The 19,173-nt window shown below is 38.9% G+C and overlaps 1 protein-coding gene across 2 annotated transcripts in view; it reads right to left on the reverse strand.

Moving 5' to 3' along the window:
• furinb (furin (paired basic amino acid cleaving enzyme) b) overlaps positions 1 to 19,173 on the reverse strand; it is a 106,271-nt gene that overhangs the window by 22,229 nt on the left and 64,869 nt on the right. For both annotated transcript variants that reach the window (XM_053642297.1, XM_053642296.1), the window contains exons 4-8: positions 15,778 to 15,873; positions 13,823 to 13,951; positions 13,583 to 13,659; positions 4,168 to 4,256; positions 2,444 to 2,616 (exon numbers count right to left, since the gene is read on the reverse strand). In XM_053642297.1, the coding sequence (XP_053498272.1) occupies positions 2,444 to 2,616; positions 4,168 to 4,256; positions 13,583 to 13,659; positions 13,823 to 13,951; positions 15,778 to 15,873 (564 nt within the window). The remainder of the gene's footprint in view (positions 1 to 2,443; positions 2,617 to 4,167; positions 4,257 to 13,582; positions 13,660 to 13,822; positions 13,952 to 15,777; positions 15,874 to 19,173) is intronic.

The raw sequence follows: 19,173 nt of genomic DNA on the forward strand, positions 1-19,173 counted from the left end.
GCAACAAAGTACTAAAATGCTATTTTAATGTTATGTTAGTTTGTGCAATTATGTTTGGTCCCTTAAAAAGTATAAAAAGTGCTGTAATCCCTACAGCGTTCACACCCTACGTGTGGCGTAAACACCCTAAATTAAAGCTGAAAGTCTGTACTTTATTAAATTTGAACACAGGGAAGTGGTAGCTCAGTGGTTAAGAAGGTGGACTACTGCTTGGAAGGTTGTGAGTTCAAATCCCAGCACTGCCAAGCTGCCACTGTTGGGCCCTTGAGCCCTCAACTGCTCAGTTGTATAAATGAGATAACTGTAAATAGATCTGGATAAGGGCATCTGCCAAATGCTGTAATCTAATGTAACTACAAGATATACTGTGGAAGACAGCTAAAATAACAATAGAAATTCAGCCTATTTGGAAGCTTTAAAAAAAGCCTCCTGGGTTACAATGCCAAGAGGTCATCATAAATACCTTTAATTAGGGATTTGTTGATTAATGTGGGCAAACAAAGCAAAACAGATTGCAAACTGTGCTTTACGAAAATTTTAATAGGAGATACATTACAACATTGTCCTGCAATACAAGTAACCTGATAAAACATCTTAAACACAAAACTCAGCGTATTCATTACTAGCAGCAATTGCTGGCTGGCCTAGAAAAAATGTCTACAGACAACACTAGGTTAGTGAATATTACCCGTAATTACCAAGTATGTTGTTCTTGACAATCAGTCAACATTGATCCTTGAGAACGAGGGATTCCGATGCAGCAGAACACAAATGTACTTAACTTACAGCTGTGCAGAAGCACTTTTCTGAAGTGAAACTGTTCTTTTCCATTGCAACCCGATTCATACACGTGTGCTTTTCATGGCCCCTATTTAAGCCAGGGAAACACAAAAAGAGCTAAATAAAATGTTCCATTATATTTTTGATTACTATTAAAGGTCAATTCACACCAGAGATGTTGAGTAAAGTTTAGTGTTTAAGAACTCATTCAGTTCTTTAAAAAAAAGCATTTTAATCCACACCGGCTGAAGTGATGCCCTTGTTTTATTCTTCATGTCTATTTTTTCCACTTGTGCAAGTTTATTTTAAACTCCACAGATCCATTGAAATTTCAAAACCATTTCTGTACACTGTGCACTTTATTTACAAAGATAATATGATTATGCAACCTGTATAGCAAAATTGCATAGCTGTATAGCAAGATGTTTGTATGATACTCATTTTACACAAATATAGGGAAACAATATAATAAAATACAAACTAGTTTAATGACCCACTGTCTCCTGTCATGTTTTAGGTGAATGGTTTAATGTTAATACAGCTAGCAGTTCGCTACAGAGAGAAAAAAGACTTGATAATGAAGCAACAGCAAACGAGACTTCGCAAAGCGAGTCCTTTTTTAGGTTTTTGGGTGTTTTGCATCTAATATATTGTTTTAGCCTCTCTTCATGACAGTTTGGCAAAAACATTTTAAAAATAAGTAAACAGGAGAGTTCACTCAGTGTGGCTGAGAAGGGGGGTAAACCTTGTTTAAAAAGTGACAGCACATCCATGGCTGTGCAAAGCATCAGAAATAAACAAAGCAGCACTTCTTAACTTTAAATGAGTTATACTATACATACAATCATGTGATTTAGATTAATCAACATAAAGATATATTTGCTTGTTAAATATATAACAATAACTATACAGTTCACTGTTTGAGGAGGAAAATATACAATCACTCATCACAATTAGCTGTGTGGACAACACAAGACAAGACAACAATGGACAACCATGGAGCTGTCCTTTTGGAGGTTGAAAATGACGCATTTCCGACAGTTGAATTACCACTTACACAGGGGGGTTGAACACAGCATTAGTCATGTGGTTTGCATGATGCTAGTTCCCTTATTGTTGGCCACATTAACCTTATAGCTCCAGTGAAAAGTATAGAGGACACATCTTGGTAGAATGACTTCAACTCGGTCATTTCATTTTGGCTGAACTATTCCTTTAAGAAAAGAAAAACTGAGCCACAGGCACATATTTCAACTCTGTATCTCTCATATTTCAAGTACTGTGCTGAGTACATACGTGTGCATTAACTCCAGCAGTGTGCAAGATGACGAGTGGAGGTGTGTCTGCTTTGCGAAAACAAACAAAAAACCCCCAAAAGGACAGAAAGATTTACAAAGCACATTTTCCATCATCAAAGATCTGGGAAATCCTTCTAGATGTGACAAACCTGCTGAGCTCTGTGATAATAAGATTCTCTTTGAATGGTCTTGTCCTGAGCTGCATCAAAACATTTAATTGAGCTGTAAAAGCTGAGTGTCACCACACTCAATCAGATCTTGACACACATAAATCACTAAAATGTGAGGTAGCAGAGGCAAGGAGCATTCTGTATGCCGATTCTAGTGTAGCTTAACCAGCTTGACCTGCAATTCCACACACTGACCTCAGTGACACCTTGCAGAAAAGCCTCCTTAGCCAGTTTGGCAGGGCCATCCACCGTCTTCCCATCATCCTCTGGGCCCCAGCTGGCACTGTAAATATGGATGTGTTGATTGTTGATGCTTAGAGACTGAGCTTCCACCACATCTGTCACCTCGCCATCCAACATACGCACACCTTCCAAGAAAGAAAGAGCTCACAATTACTATACAGTACACACACACACACACACACACACACACAGAGAAATCTTATTTAGTTTTATATGCAACAATGGAGTACATGTCTGTGAATATAAATCATTCATATACATACAATGTATATTTGCTTGTTTTTTTTTTCTAGACATGCAATATATTTTATTAAACCTTCACTACCATTATCTGCAGTTGTAGCAGTAAGTGCTAAATAAAACATAGAAATGAAGCACATTTCTGCCTGCTCTATGGGTGGGTAGGATGGCAATTGCTCTGAGGCAGTGGTGGCTCAGTGGTTAAAGTTTCAGTTCACTGATCAAACTTCAAATCATGGCACATCCACGCTGCCAATGTTGGGCCCTTGAGCAAGGCCTTTAACCTTCATCTGCTCAACTTAATTGTAAATCACTTTGCATAAAAGCATCTGCCTAATGAGTACATGTAAATGTACTGTCACCCCTGTCAACACGAGCCAATTGTAGGCGTATGTGATCTAATGTATGCTGAAGAGGAAAGTTAGTGCTTTCTCCTCTAAGTGTGTTCAGCTCCCCTCTGACACAGCAGCAACAGCAGTTTAAAATATGCAGTAGCTGCCTTCATGTGTCTTGGAGGAAGCTTGTGATAGCCCTCACCCTCCCCTGTTGGTAGATATTGTGTTAAAGAGGAAGACAAAATAGAGTGAACTGGCAATACTTAAAATTGCTGAGAAAAAATTAAGTAAAAGTGCAAAAAAAAGAAAGAATGCATCAATGAAATAATGCAGGTAATTCCAGGATAACGAGGTCAGAAGAAGAGATAGAAAAGAGACAGAGAGAGAGAAAGAGAGAGACAGAGAGAGAGAGAACAAAAGGCAGAAGGGAAATAGAACTGATGAATAGGTGTCCGTCAGAATCACACAGAGAGTTTCCTCTCAGCTGAAAGGAGTATGCTGCCAATAAACTTGCATTTAAAATCACAGTAATGAAGAGTAGCAAGACTGAATGGAAGTCAGATCTTGCATTGCCCTGGTGTCACAGGTTGAGGCACTAATCCACTCAGCTGCCCAGTCACTCCTTTTTCAAACACAAATGCACTGTGACTGGCAAATATAGCAGCATCTACTCTCTCCCCTGATGTATGCAGATGCCTGGCCAGACACAGACACACATACATACAGACACACATGCCTCAATACATTTAAGCAAATGTTTAAAGACACAGTTATAAATGTCCAAAATGATACCATTAAAATGAAAGGCAGAGAATGCAGGTCTACCAGCTGCCTGTGTTGTCTGTGACTGGAATACAGAACTACATATCCACTCCTGATATTGATAAACCACTATGATGATTTAGATTTGAGTTGGTACAGGTATATATCTGGGTAATTGAGATTGATCACCTAGAACAAATGCACAGGAGGCAATAACTATGATCTGATGTATCAGATTTGAGGATTAGCAGTTGTAGCAGTCAGGCTCCAACAGTAGATTAGCGGAGTTCATTATTAAACATAAATCTTCCATTTCAACTCCCAAATTGCATCACTCACCTCCAATTTTGGCATTGTAGGCCACACCTACTCCACAGACACCATTGTTCACTGCAGCAGCCACCTCTCCAGCACAGCGAGTCCCATGTCTAAAGCAAGAGAGAGAGAGAGAGAGAGAGAGAGAGAGAGAGAGAGAGAGAGAGGCCACTTAGGTATTCATATATCTTCTGGTGGCATCACCTTGTGAACCAACAGTCTTTCATCTATACCCAATACAATCTAATTCAAATTCAATTCACATTCAATAAAATTTCAACTCAAATCCATAACCTAAATACCAAATGCCAAGGCATGCCAAAAAACATAATCCAATAAAAAAGCATTAGCATCCGATTGCTTGAGTCAGACTGCAAGCCTCATAAAACATGACCATGCTCGATAGTTTTTTGTCCCTGTTCCCATAGCAATACAGTTGTATCTGCAGGGGGGTGGGCGTAGAGTGTAGCATCTGGGTCTGGCTGTAGTGCTCTCATGCTGCAAAATTTCAACATCTGGAAAGAAATGTTGAGCTGAATAGAAAGTTTCTTCTGCAAGTGTGGGCTCTATGACACTGCCAAAAACAGCTGCTACGCACCCTCAGCAAAGATTTCATTCTGTGTGCTATCACACTTGCCCACACACACACAAACACCCATATATCCACTAGGAGTGTATGTCTCTCTAGCACATCCAATTGATCTATCAATTTCACAGAAATGAGCAGAAGGTCTAGGCCTGTCCTCTACTATTGGCATGAAAGTAACACACACGGCAACACACACGGAACATATCGTTGGCATGAAAGTAACACACACAGCAACACACACGGAACATATCACAAATAAGGAAATAACTTTTCCTTTCAAAAACACGCGACAGTGAATCATTCGTACAAGACGACTTATAGAAATTCATTTAAATCAAGGAAAATAAATTCATAGTCCACGGGAAGAGTACTCCACAATATATATAAAAAACCCCAAGCTCTCCTTCCAAAGAAATGGGCTTTTGCATCTATTGCTCAATTAATTTTAGTTAATGAATGTAGATTAGCAGTAAACTCCAAAGCTGCTACATGCTGCATTTATCTAATTCATGACACCTTGGATCTTCAAGCCAAATATTTATTCCACTAAATTTACATTTTATGGATCCATTTCTCTCAAGCTATGAATGACACTAGCACTTTCATCACCGACACTGCTTTTTATTAGGGTTAGTCCTCACACAGAAGTACAGATCTTAGTAATGCTATTCTAGGATAATGCTGTATCAAATCTAGTATTGCTGAGAGAAGAAACTTGTCAGGTCTCATGAAACAAAGATGTGGCTCGTTCATAGAGTAATAGATGACAGTTATCATGACAAATGGCCAACGCTGTAAAATGGCTCATGAATAAGAAATGCTGTGCTCATGTCAGTTCATATTGCGTGTCATTCATAGCATAAGCCTTAATCTATCTATACTCTGTCCTTCATTCAGAAAAATATGGTTTCAATGAAGTGCCCTCCAGAATTATTGGCACCCTTCATGACAATGAACAAACATTTATATGTATAATGTGTATATCTTCATCTTCATTTATATTTATATACATTTATAAATATATGTATAATAAACATGTTCATTCAAACACACAAAAATAATTAATTAGTACATTTTATTCTGCAGAAACACTGGTTTCAAAATTGTTGGCACCCGTACAATTTATATTTTATGATGCTTGCCTTGGATAGAATAGCAGTATTGAGTTTCTTCCTGTTATGTCATAGAGGAACTTCTCCATGAAGAACATTTTAAGCTCCTCTACATTCTTAGGTTTTTGTATATGGACTTCCCCATTTCTGTATTGTTGCCGAAACATATTTGGCTGATCATCATACTGAAAGATTTATCTAGCAGAGATGCACCAATACAAAATATCTCAGCCGGTACCGATAACCGATTATTCAGAGTGATATCGGCAGATACCGATAGTTTAGTGGTTCTGCCTTTTATGCCTTCTTTTAAATTAATAATAATTAATTCCACAATTCTGAAAGAAATGCAAATAAAAACTTTATTCTCTCCATTTCAACAAGTTGTTTCACAGTAACTGATCTCATAACCAGAAAACACAAATTCACATTAATATTAACACATGAACTAAATTCTGAAGATTAAAGTAAGATTTCTTAACTTATTGAATTTTATTAATTCATATTAACATTGACTGAATTCTAAAAACCTCCTGTTAGTCTCACATTCGCTCACCATAAACAAAAGCATTTCTACTTTATCACAGACATCAAACTGGTAATATATAATATAAACTTTTTTTTATATATTAACATTAACTGGATATGAAATAAACTACTCTACATATATATTTTGTCTGTGCAATATATACTTTTTTGTCAACTCATCTTCATTTAAATCTTTCAACGGTGTACTGGCGCTTTAATTCAGTGCGAGCAGTGCGGCAAAAGATTTTTTTAGACTCGACACCGAAACTCCTGTTTCACTGCTGCAGCGGCCGGTGTAAAATTTTAGCAGTGCAGAGTTTACAGAGCTTACAAACTGCAGTTTTGTGTTTTCCCAGCCTCTTCTGATTGACCGGATATAATCAGCCCTGATCATCGGATGATTTTAAACTATTGGCTGATGGCCCATAGTGTGAAAAATTGCCTTTACCGGCTGATACCGATTATTGGCCGATACATCAGTGCATCTCTATTATCTACTGTATGGTCAAGTCTGAACCTACTGGCAGAGGCAACCAGGTTCTGGGCTGAGATATGCTGGTATCTTCATAAGAGCCCTGGAATAATCGGCCACAAAACAACCCAAAAGCATCACTGATCCACGTTCATATTTTACAGTGGGGCATCAGGGGCATACCTTGTAAGCTGTTCCTTTTTGTCTCTTTTGCCAATGGTGTGTGTGACCGAAACATTTGATTATGGTCTCATCTGACCACAACACATGATGCCAGTTTTAGTTCTAATAACGCTTGGTAAAGTCTTCTTTCTCAAGACTTCTAAACAGTTTGTATTTAAAAAATGGGATAGACAGTACTTTACACCTATACCCTTGCTTATTTATGCAGTTATCCAATCAGTCAATCATGTGGCAGAAAATCAGTGCATAAATTCATGCAGATATAGGCCAAGAGCTTTAGTTAATGTTCACATCAAACATCAGAATGGGGAACAAATGTGATCTCAGTGACTTTAATCATGGCATGGTTGTTGGTACCCGATGGGCTGGTTTGAATATTTCAGAAACTGCTGATCTCCTGGGATTTTCACATGCAAAACCAAAAGCATCCTTGTGATGAGAGAGATCAGATGAGAATAACCAGACAGGTTTTAATTGAGAGGGCATCTATAGTTACTCAAATAAACACTCTTTACAACCATGATGAACAGAAAAGCATCTTAGAATACACAACACAACAAACCTTGAGGTGGATGGACTACAACAGCAGAAGACCACATCGAATAGGGTACTAATACATCTGGTGGGTACTGTATCTGGAGACACACACTGGAAAGCTTACAGAAAATAAACATTCATAACGATCCAGCCAGTGAGCAATGACTTTATTTTTCACAATTCTATATTGCTGCAAGTGACTGATGTCACTCATGGGGATTCAAATCGCACAACTACGGCACAATATGAACTGCTTTTTGCTCATGGATTTATGACTTTTTTCTGCAAGCAGCAATACTAACAGCTGAAATATTGTGCCATGTTCCAGACAATAACACAATAAATAAATAAATAAATAAATAAATAAATAAAACCTTTTCCCTTGAAAGAAGCAAACATATCGAGGCTAGCCCACTGGCAGACTTCCAAATATAAAAGTTTTCAAACCATCATTTACTCCTGGGTATGGACAGCAAGTGCTATGTTATGTCAATTTCTTACAGCTTCAGTGCTTTTATTTTAAGCATGATGGATGGTGAGGGTTTACTCGATAACCCTATTTAATCACCATGAAGTTAGGATTGTGGTGATGCTTTCAGTTTTTTTTTTGCCATAAGTAAATCTCCGGCAGCTCACTGCCACTTTCAAGTATCCTCTGTATCATTTCACACACTGCAGCTGATAAACGTGGAATTGCAGTACTCTTGGCACATCCTCCTATCACATAACAGATAAAGCTAGCGAGTCTCCTACGCATTCAGCTAGCAGCTTTATTCTATCAGGCACCAAATAGCACTAGCGGGCAGTGAAATAACACACATCACTGACACTTAATAACAATAAACACGATCAGTCATGGACAAAAAGTGGAACACGGATCATGAAACACATGATGTTTGGCTATGTATCTGTCTCATATCATGAATGATGTTAAAGCCAGTACCTTAAGGCCATACTGGAAGAACAGTAAATTTAGACCAAATCAATCATCCCTCTTTTTCTTTTCCTACATCAATTTCAGTGTAAAAACAGATCTGATGTGGAGAGGTGCCGGCCTGCAGTGGCCATATTTGTCCATGAGCTAGAAAACAAAAAGGAATAGTAACAAACCAAAAGGAAAACACATCATCAGCAGCACAGCGGTTGATTTTTCTTCTTTCATTTTGTTTCCATCCTTTTCTATAGATTTATAAATGCATAAAGTTATTGCATAAAAGATTTATCTACAGTCAAAAGATGTCCTACTTGATGTGAATCTGAGTGTTACAGTCTGGCCATGTGCTTAGAGCAGCATGGTATCTTTGCTCAGTTATTCAATGGAGCCGGATTATGTTCCAACTAAAGGGATTAGTGCATTTTCCAGCCAGCTAAACTCAACCCTCAAGCTTTAAAATCCCACATACTCTACATGAAGAAAAGTGAAAGTGTCAGTGAGACAAAGAGGGAAAGAAAGAGAAAGAAAAATAAATCCTGAATCCAACCCTTCAACTAGGGCAGATGCTTACTTACTGTATGCTTAGTGTTTTCCAGAACTGAGAACTCTTTCCTCCTACTGCAAAATTTGCCAGAGTTTAATTCCTAATTCATGCTCTTTTGAGTACAAGAGCTTCTGGATGAGGAGGCAGCTTTCCCTGACTCGCTTAAGTGCTGCCTGTGGCGACTGTCATGGCAGATTGGAGGGAATGGTTTGTGTCACATGATGCCGAGTATAATTGGAGTGATGCAACTCTTCAGTTTAATTACGTTTTTTTTTTTTTTAGATGAACATCTGAACGAGACCTGTAAAACAAACAAACTGTCCTTCTGCCAGGCCTGCCCTGAGGGATTGGCTAATGGAGAATACACACTGATCTATGCAGCACTGATAAGATCCAGAGCAGGGACAGCTTGCCTAATAGACAGACTAGTGAAGAAGCTGAAGTCTTACGGCTGGCGTGACACACAACTCTAAATCTATACGACTGATGAATGCAGATTGAGAGACACACAGGCTTTGCAGGCTTTTCTATCTCTAAAACGTGCCTCACTTCTTGGGGCTTTGGTATTCATTGTGCATTACGGAGAAAGAAACAAGACAGAGCATGTACATGCAGGACCAGACAGAGGATTCAATCATATACATTTCTGGGGGCACATATATATCTTATGCCTTAAAATAAGATAAGATATGCCTTAAAGTATGCATACAGATGTGTTAGAAAATGAGCTGACTGTCACAGAACATGTGGCTCCTCTCTCTTTAATACAGACTCCTTACACATATTATTCATTTATTCTTATTTCAAGGTGAGCACATTCGTCACAGTGGGAGTGGCAGTTCAGTGGGAAGTTATAGTGCTCTTCCATTTGTTCTCGGTTTTGGCTATGCAGCTATGCTGAAGAGCTATGCAACTTCACTGCTATTGACAGAAACACAATTTTTCCTCTCATTTCATGGACTTGAATCGATTCACTAGAGTATAATCATCTTGACAGCTCGAATGTGTGAGTGGTGCATTGTTTCCTGATGGCTTTTTCAAAGCTTGTGAGCTGTGGTAAAGACATAGGCATAGTAGAGACTTGTTTATTCCCCTATGTGTTACTCCTCTTGCATCACTGAGTGAAAAAGAGTGTGTCTTCCTGACATGAGGAGCTTTTAACCACCTTATACTGTTCCATGGTCCATCTGGTGAGAACACAGCAACCACATGAACAGCAAACATACAAAGTTCTCTCTCCATCTCTCTGTCATGTTCTCTCTCGTTCTCTCATACAGACGCATGCACACATAGAAACCAGGCATAACAGCTGGGCTGGAGACCCGAGAGATCATGGGAGTGTTTTTTAACAAACTCATTATAGGCTTGCTTGGCTTCTTTTCTGCTTCAATCCAGTGTTGAATTTAAAATAAGAATAAAAAGAGTGAGGCAATGCCTGAAAAGCAGCTTTGGCAGATAGCCCAGAATGCCTGGGACTTGAGGCAAATCCCCAACATTTCTGTCAGGGTCTGTTCCTGACATAAACTTATGGCTGGGCTGAGTGCTGGGAGAGGAGTGTTCCCTGGGGTCCATCAGCTTTTAATTGCAGTTTAACTAGTGGTTTTTAATTTAGACTTTCTATGAGAATGAGAAATATAAACAATGGGACAGTGTAAACAACAAAAATCCTTTAGCGCCTCTGATATATCCTCAATGGATTTGCTGAGAGAGACATGGAGAGAAGACATCCTAGAGAGAAAACGAAGATGAGGAAAAAATATCATGGTGAAAAGGGAGAGCAAAGAATCCAATAATATCCGTAAGGAGATAGATAGAATCTTTGACACTAGAATAGATAAGATCAGCAAAAATTGTTTTGAAACATAATAGCATTAAATGAGCATGGAAAATTTGCATGTCAAAGAGAACATTGGAGGAGGAGGGAGTGAGGATACAGTAACGAGAGAGAGAGAAAGAAAGAGAGAGAGAAAGAGAGCTACTACAGGTTACCCAGATAGCAAAATTGCTGTGGGCCAGATCCGGCCCACACCTGACACTTTCATCCAGCCTGCATACCGTGTGGATTGATGGCACTTGGGCGGTCCACTCCTGTTTCCCAGATTTGGGCCATAAGCAAGTCATAGCAATGGCGCATGCCAGCCAAGAACAAAATAAATAATGCAGAACTGACCCTAATCTGGGCCACAGTTTGTTTTTATTCTGGGCCACATTCCATTTCCTCATCTGGCCCAAACGCTGCATGGAATTATGACACTTTGACGGTCTGGTCATGTTCACCTGATCTGAGCCACAAGCAGGTCGCAGCATGGCCACATGTCAGCCAAGAACGAACCAAATACACCATAACTGTACTTTATCTGGGCCACAATATCTCAGCCTTATACAAAAATCAGGTAGGTGTGTGTAATGTGTTTGCTTGTGTGTGTGTGCATGCTGTGCCAATAAAACTTTGGTGACTGATGGACTGAATATCAGTGACACTGCAAGTGAATTCTGGATCAACAATATTAAACATACAGTATTACCTGTCTTTCTCCACTGTGCCTGTCTAAAGCAGAAATGCTCAAAAGAATAATGAAAAATAAACAATGATTGTAACAATTCTCCTTTTAGCACAAGAATTTTCCTGAATAGACTTCTGATCCCTACAAACCCTAAATAAAGTCAATCGCAGTGCAGGCCTATCCACAACTGATATGTCACATGTAGCCTCACATCCAGATTAGTCTGTACCAACTGTATTGCATTGTCATGTAGAGGCTGAGAGGAAGCAACTGCAGGTATGGCAGCTTTAATGAGAAAACAACAATCCAAAACGCAGGGCAAAGACCAAAAATAAAGACATGCAAAGATCAGGCGATCATGCAAACAGACTGAAACAGGTTAAGAAGATACTCAGAGTCAAGGACAAAACAGAATCAAAACCAGAGAAACAACAGAGAAAGGCTTGGTATAGACAGAGACAATGGTAACTGAGTGTATACTTCGCAAAGTCTGTGTGGACAAACAGTCTATTTAAAGAGTGCGGTGTGTGTGTGTGTGTGTGTGTGTGTGTGAGTGGCAACAGATGTGTCTGATTAGTATTCCAGAGAAGGTGAACGTGTCTGTGTGTTGGTTTGGGAGTTGTCGTTTGCGGCGGCCATATTTGTAGCCTGAGGGGCATTATGGGAAACGAAGTTGCTGGTTTGCTGTGGCACGACATGCATCCTACCAATAGTAGCCCAATGCTGTTGAAAAATATTCAAGCCATATTTACCATTTCAAATATGGGCCTTTTTAGGCATACATGTAAATTAGCCAATGTAAAAAGTGCTGCATCTAAGACAGATGTAGCCCACGTCTGTTTTATAATATTTAGGGCATATTTGCCATGTCAAATGTAGGCCATAACCAATGCTGACTGTGCCGTATATTTGCCAAAACTGGCCCAGATATATTTTAAGATAACTGGGCCACATTTGCTGCATTATATGTGGGCCAATTTAGGCTCATACCCACATTACCCTGTACCAGTTGTGCCACATCTTTACCTAAAGTGGCCTAATACTGTTCAACAATATTTAGTCCATATTTACCATGTCAGATGTGGGCCACATTAGGCTCACATCCTGGTTAGCCAATGCTGACTGTGCCATACATTTGCAAAAAGTGGTCCAAATTTGGTGCAATGTATTCAGGCCATATTTGCTATGTCATATGTGGGCCACTTTAGGCTCACACCCACATTAGCCAGTGCTTATAGTGCCGTATCTTTGCCAAAACTGTCCCACATATATTTTAAAAGAACCGGGCCATATTTGCTACAACATATGTGGGACACTTTTGGTTAACACCCAGATTAGCCTTTGTCGACTGTCGAAAGGTGGCCCTTGTTTTGTGATATTTGGGCCATATTCACTATTTACCACATGGGCCACTTTTTCACATCCAGATTACACAATGCCATGAGCACTGCATCTTTGCCTGAAAAGGGTCAAGTTGTTATTATGATATTTGGGCCATATTTGCTATTTTACATGTAAGCCACCTCAGGCTCATATCCATTTTGTTCAGGCCAAAAGAAGGCCAGCAGTGCCACATCTCTGCCTGAACTGGCCCACATCTGAATGCTATCTGGGTACTGACTCTTACAGCTTGGGAGTGAGGGACTCAGTTGGCAAAAATTACGAGAAAGTTGAACAGTGAGGTAAACAGGAAAGGACATACTCTCCTTAGAGGAGGTAATGGCATGACTCTGAATCAGGGTTATAAGATTTCCATCTGAATTTTTCATGAATGTTTGATGGAAGCATATAGGTGGAGGTGCTTTACGTGTTTCACAGACTATAAAAAAGGCAGATCATGAAAAAAAATGTCCAGACTTTTGTGGTTTCACATGCCAAACAATCAGAAACCGCAGCTGATTTACACTTTTTTTAATACAAGAAAGTCAGATGATGGAGTATGGCATCATATTGTTTGCAGTATGTTTGGCTTTGCAACCCTCACAAATATAATCCAACTGCTCAGGACAGGAAAAGAAAAATAAAGTCAGCAGTACCTGTTGTCATTCAGTTGTGTATATCTCGGTTGTGGGTCAGAATCTCTGTCATTCACATCATAACTTGCATCTGGATCCTGAAGAGAAAGGTGCAATCCACTGAATAGGAATGCTGTAGTTCTCATTAAAAGACTGCCATTCTGGCATAAAATAATTTTTTACCATTTATGTGTCTACACGTAATTTATTAAAGAGACTATACCGACTTTGCAACTTCTGAGATTTGAGGAAAATACTCACATAATTCTGTATCAGGTCTGGGTGATCTTTTTCAATGCCATCATCCAGGATGGTAATGACAACTCCCCTCCCTGTGAAACCCTGAGCCCAGGCTTCTTTCACCTGCAGGTCTCGCCGACTGGGGTTGTACTGCCAAATTAAACGTAGACTTCAGACTACATATCAGACTGGTGAGAACAAAAGACTGGGTACTCAGTATACTCAACATGAAAGATTAAACTATAATATTGCTTCTCTTTGGGGTAGCACACTGGATATCTCAAGCAAATGCAAGTCCAGAGAAAATTAATGACAGAAATAGATCTAGATAATAGGTTCTAGATAATGAACATAAAGTATGAGCAGCAAGTTCAGTAGTGTGCATCAAATTAAGAGATACTGCCATTTGTGATGTAGGTTAAGTTATTAATTTTTAAATAGCTTGAGTGTGATTTTTTACAGCATGTTCTATTGTATTCTGCCACAGCACTGCACAACTGTCCAATATTTGGCAGAATTTTGAAAATGATTATTACCCTTCTTGTTTTTAAACAAGTTCACATTGTAACTAAATATAATCAAAATATGAATATAATCACATCTAATATTGGAGTCTGAAATAGTTCATGTGTACTTTTATTTATAATGCTTGAAATACCTTTTACTTTTTGTTATTAAAATACCTCTTAAAAATGTCAATGTATCATGTGCGATTATTATTAATACTATGTTCAAAGCTTTTCAACTAAAATTTGTAGCAGTAAATTTGATAATGTCTCAAACTGCCGTAACCTTCTTTAAATATCCATACACAGACACACACACACAATCACCAGCAGTACTTGGTTGAAATGCAGTATAGCAAAGTGACAAATAACAACAGAAATAGACATTTCTAAAGTGCCAGAAGACACACACTGAGTTTCTGTAGCCCATTTCCCCACACAGTAGGTGTCAGCAGGGAGAGCCACTTTGGTGCAGGAAGGCATAAGCACATCCTCAACTACGGAAGGAGTGTACTGAGTCAGCCAAACACACACACGCAAATATATGGCAAACCCGACAGGAGACCCCAAGTTCTTTCTGCTTTTCTCTCTACTTTCTTTCTGTCTTTTTTATTGAAACTTAACATGAACTTTCAACAATGTTTCCAAAGCATCCACTATTTCTTCTTCCTTTTGTCCTCTCTTTTTAGCAATGGTGACATCTATCTGTCTTAATAGCACTGTTGAATCCACTCTTTTATGAAAACCATAGAGAACTTGGTGCATCTACAACAACTACTGACATGATTTTAGATAATTGGCCTCTTTTCTATATATCACTGCAAAGCAGCCAACTTTCATAACTGAAATGGGCTGCTCTCCTCTCTGGAAATAAATCACCTACAAAAGCACTCATTTCATTATCACCACAGAGCATATTTAAAAGGAGCTCTGCATATGTTTTTGAATGCAAATTGATTTGGACCGAAAGAGCGAAATATTTTAATAAATTCTTCTTCTTATACAGGATCTGTATCCTATCATTCAGTTTTCTCTATTCCTCTCTGTAGGTTTGCCTGCCAACCTTTCTTTTTTCATGTTAATTGACTAACTGCTTATTAACAATTAGCATCTTTTAATAATGAATTCTTTTTTAAAAATACAGTGTCAAAGTTGGTAGACAGACTCTATTGCTCTGTTCACTTATTATATTTGGAAGGAGTGAATGTGACTACATTATACCAATCAAGTATGATTGGAGGAGCTTGTTTAAATGCAAAAAGAGTTTAACGCAGATGGTGGTGTTCAATTGACAAATTAAATTAAAATACAAACAAACCGCTGTAAGTGTGTTAATTGCAAATTCCAAAACAAAAGCTATTGGCAGTCTTGTTAATTTGTGCGACAGCAGTTTAACAAAAAGAATTCATTAGCACTGATTGATTGCAGATGGCTGAAGAACAGACTCCTGAGTAAAGCTCATCCACTTACTAGGTACCACTGCTGGGGGAACTTTGGGTCTGTAGGTTCGCTGTAAATATCCCTCTTTCTTCTCTGCTTGGCAACCTGCTGTTCTGCCCAAACCACCTAAAAAGAGATCAAAAGGTACACACCCACACCCACACACACACACCAAAAGGTTCAAATACCAAACACCTGCAGTGCTTTGAAACCAACACACACTAAAAAGTTCAGACACTATATACCTGCAGTGCTTTGAAACCTACACTTCCCTTTACCTTTGCATTTACATCTCAAGCATGTAATATTCCCTCAAGACCATTAAATCAGAATCTTAAATGCCCTCTTTCTGCAGTAGAGTTCAAACTCATTTAACACACTTGATTTAATCTGACAGCCCCATTGTGTGTGTGTGTGTGTGTGTGTGTGTGTGTGTGTGTGTGTGAGTGAGAGAGACTAGTTTGACCAAGTCTTCATCATGCTCCTCCTCTGGGAACTGCTCGAGGAACTAAATAAGGGTCTTGTGGGTAGCAGAGACACCATTAGTGTTAACCAGAGATTTTAAAACAGCAGAGGAGATAGACACAGGCCCTCCTACATCTACAAATGCACAACAAACACCAAGAACCACAAATTCCAGCAGGACACTTTTCTCAGCACTGCTGCTCTTTAATCTGAGCTTCCATTCGAGTACAAAGAGCAAAGAAACATGAAGTCTCAGCGCTTTCCCTTTTCTAAGGTGCTTTATCTTTCTTGGCCTTTTCTCTGTCACCATGTGTCTTGCTTTAACCCTCGGCTTCCCATGTTTCAGTCTTCTCCACATATTCCTAGCCTTTTCTCTGCTTTTCCATATTTTTTAGAGTTCTTACAAAAATGTATTGATATTTTTAGCATTTGATTTACATAATATGTCTAATGTTTGAATATGCAATATATGTATTTTTATTGTGACAAAGCTTAATTAAACAAAAAAGCATACATTTGTTGATTACATTAGTATTCATCTCCAATATTTAGCAGAACCACCTACATCGATTACAGCTGCAAGTCTTTAGCCGTATGTCTTGTATATCAGTTTTGCACATCTGGATCCTCATACTTTGCTCATTCTTCTTGGCAAAATTGCTTAAGTTCTGTCAGATTGGATAAAGAATGTTGGTGGACAGCAGTTTTCTTGTCTTGCAACAGATTCTCAATCGGAATGAGGTCAGAGCTTTGACTGGGCAATTTTAACCCAGGCAGGTTTTAACCACTCCAGTGTAGCTTTGCAGTATAATTAGGATCATTGTCCTGTTTGAAGGTGCCCCAGTCTCATCTTGCAGACCGCAACAGGATTTGCCCTGTATTAGGCTCCATCCATGTTTCCCTCAATCTGGACCAGACTCCCAGTCCCTGCTCACTAAAAGCATCCTCACAACATGATGCTATCTCCACAACGCTTCACTGTGGAGATGGTTTTCTCAAGGTGCTGAGCAGTGTTGGGTTTTTGGTAAATCTAGCACTTTGTGTCAGGCCAAAGAGTTCAATTTTTGTCTCATCAGATCAAAAAACATTTTTCCATATGAGTCTCCAGCACAGGATTTCTTATGCTTCCCCTCCCAATAATGGCTGTTTTTGCCACTCTTCCATAAAGCACAGATTTGTGGAATGTCCAGATTATGGCTGTCCGGTGAACAGCTTCTCCCATCTAAGCTGTGGATCTCTCCAGATCCTTCAGAGATACCCTTGGCCTTTTGGTTGCTTCTCTGACTAATGCCATCCTTATCTAGTCACTGACCTTTGGTGTACAGCCTCCTCTTTACAGAGTCACAGTTGTGCTATATTCTTAAAATGTTTAATATTGGTATTCTGCAAGATGCTCTAAGTTTGGAATATTTTTTTAAATAATCAAACTCTGACTGATACTTTTCCAGAACTTTTTCTGAGACTTTTTGATAATTCTTAGGTCTTCATGATATTTTTTAGATGTCTCAGTAGATATATAACAAACTCTGGGGCCTTCCAGGAACTTTTTTTTTTTTGCAAACTATATTGATTCACCCCCCACCCCACACACAATTCAATATTATACTATAATACTACTGCAACTCACTACTCTCTGGCCCCCCAGCCAGCTCCATCAAACCCCTTCCAATGATTCAGAATGCAGCAGCATGCCTTGTCTTCAACCAGCCCAAGAGAACCCATGTCACACCCCTCTTCATCTCCCTCCGCTGGCTTCCTGTAGCCGCCTGCATCAAATTCAAGGCCTTGATGCTCACCTACAAGACCTTGTCTGGAACAGCATCCTCCTACCTCAACTCTCTCCTGAAGGCTTACGTTCCCTCACGCAATCTGCGATCAATCAACGACCAACGCTTAGTAGTACCTACTCAGCGTGGCTCATGGTCCCTTTCAAGAACCTTCAAACTAACTGTTCCTCAGTGGTGGAATGAACTTCCAACCTCAATCCGGACAGCAGAATCTATCACTATCTTCAAGAAACAGCTAAAGACCCACCTCTTCCATGCTTTCATAACAACATGCTTTAGATGCATAATTACATGGTGCGGAATGTTGACTTGGAAGTAGTAATTTATTAGTCAGTGGAGGCAGCACACCAGCTGCCTCCACTATGCAAATGGTAGGGTAGATTGAGATGCCATTGTCTTCACCTGAAAAAACTGATAATTTAGGGATGTGTGTGTGTGTGTGTGTGTGTGTGTGTGTGTGTGTGTGTGTGTAATTTAATTTGGAGCACTGTTTAAAAGTCTGAATGAAAGTAAACAACGTGCATCATGAAAGAAAGAAAGAGATTTGCGGTCTTTGTGGGCATACTTATTCTAAAATCTTCCTGACACTAATGGTTATGTGCTTTTGTGTGTGATTACTCAAATTCTAACAAACAAATGGTTCTGCAAAGATCAGTGGAAATTTGTTGGCCAATGGTCAACACATCTGAAGGTTTATCTAAAGGAAGAGTTTATCTGTGTATTTGAATGTGTGTTAATATGACAAAGATACTGTTATGGATAACCTTCAACATATGTAATATAAACAATGATTATATTTGATCCTGTTCACACTTCAGCATTTTTTGCTGTCAAAGTCACAATTAAATAGCCAAAACTGTCAGTAATACTTCATGTATTTTAAGAAACGTTTATGGGTTTGGCATTTATATCCAAATTACAGCTGAAAAAATTGCATATCACTAGCATGTTTAATTTTCATGTGTTATAAATGTGATATTGATACACATGTATCAATATCACATGTAATTCAATTGAGCGCACACAAAGAATATCTATAATATTTAAATAAAAATATTTTAGGACTTTATTTTAATGTTTCTTTTTTCTCGAACAAAATGTTTAAGTATTGAATTTTTTACCCAACAACTTCAAGTTTTTCAAATCTTTTGAAATATTCTTAGATTTATGCATG

The sequence above is a fragment of the Ictalurus furcatus genome, chromosome 14 (genome assembly GCF_023375685.1).
Source record: "Ictalurus furcatus strain D&B chromosome 14, Billie_1.0, whole genome shotgun sequence".
NCBI lineage: Eukaryota > Metazoa > Chordata > Actinopteri > Siluriformes > Ictaluridae > Ictalurus > Ictalurus furcatus.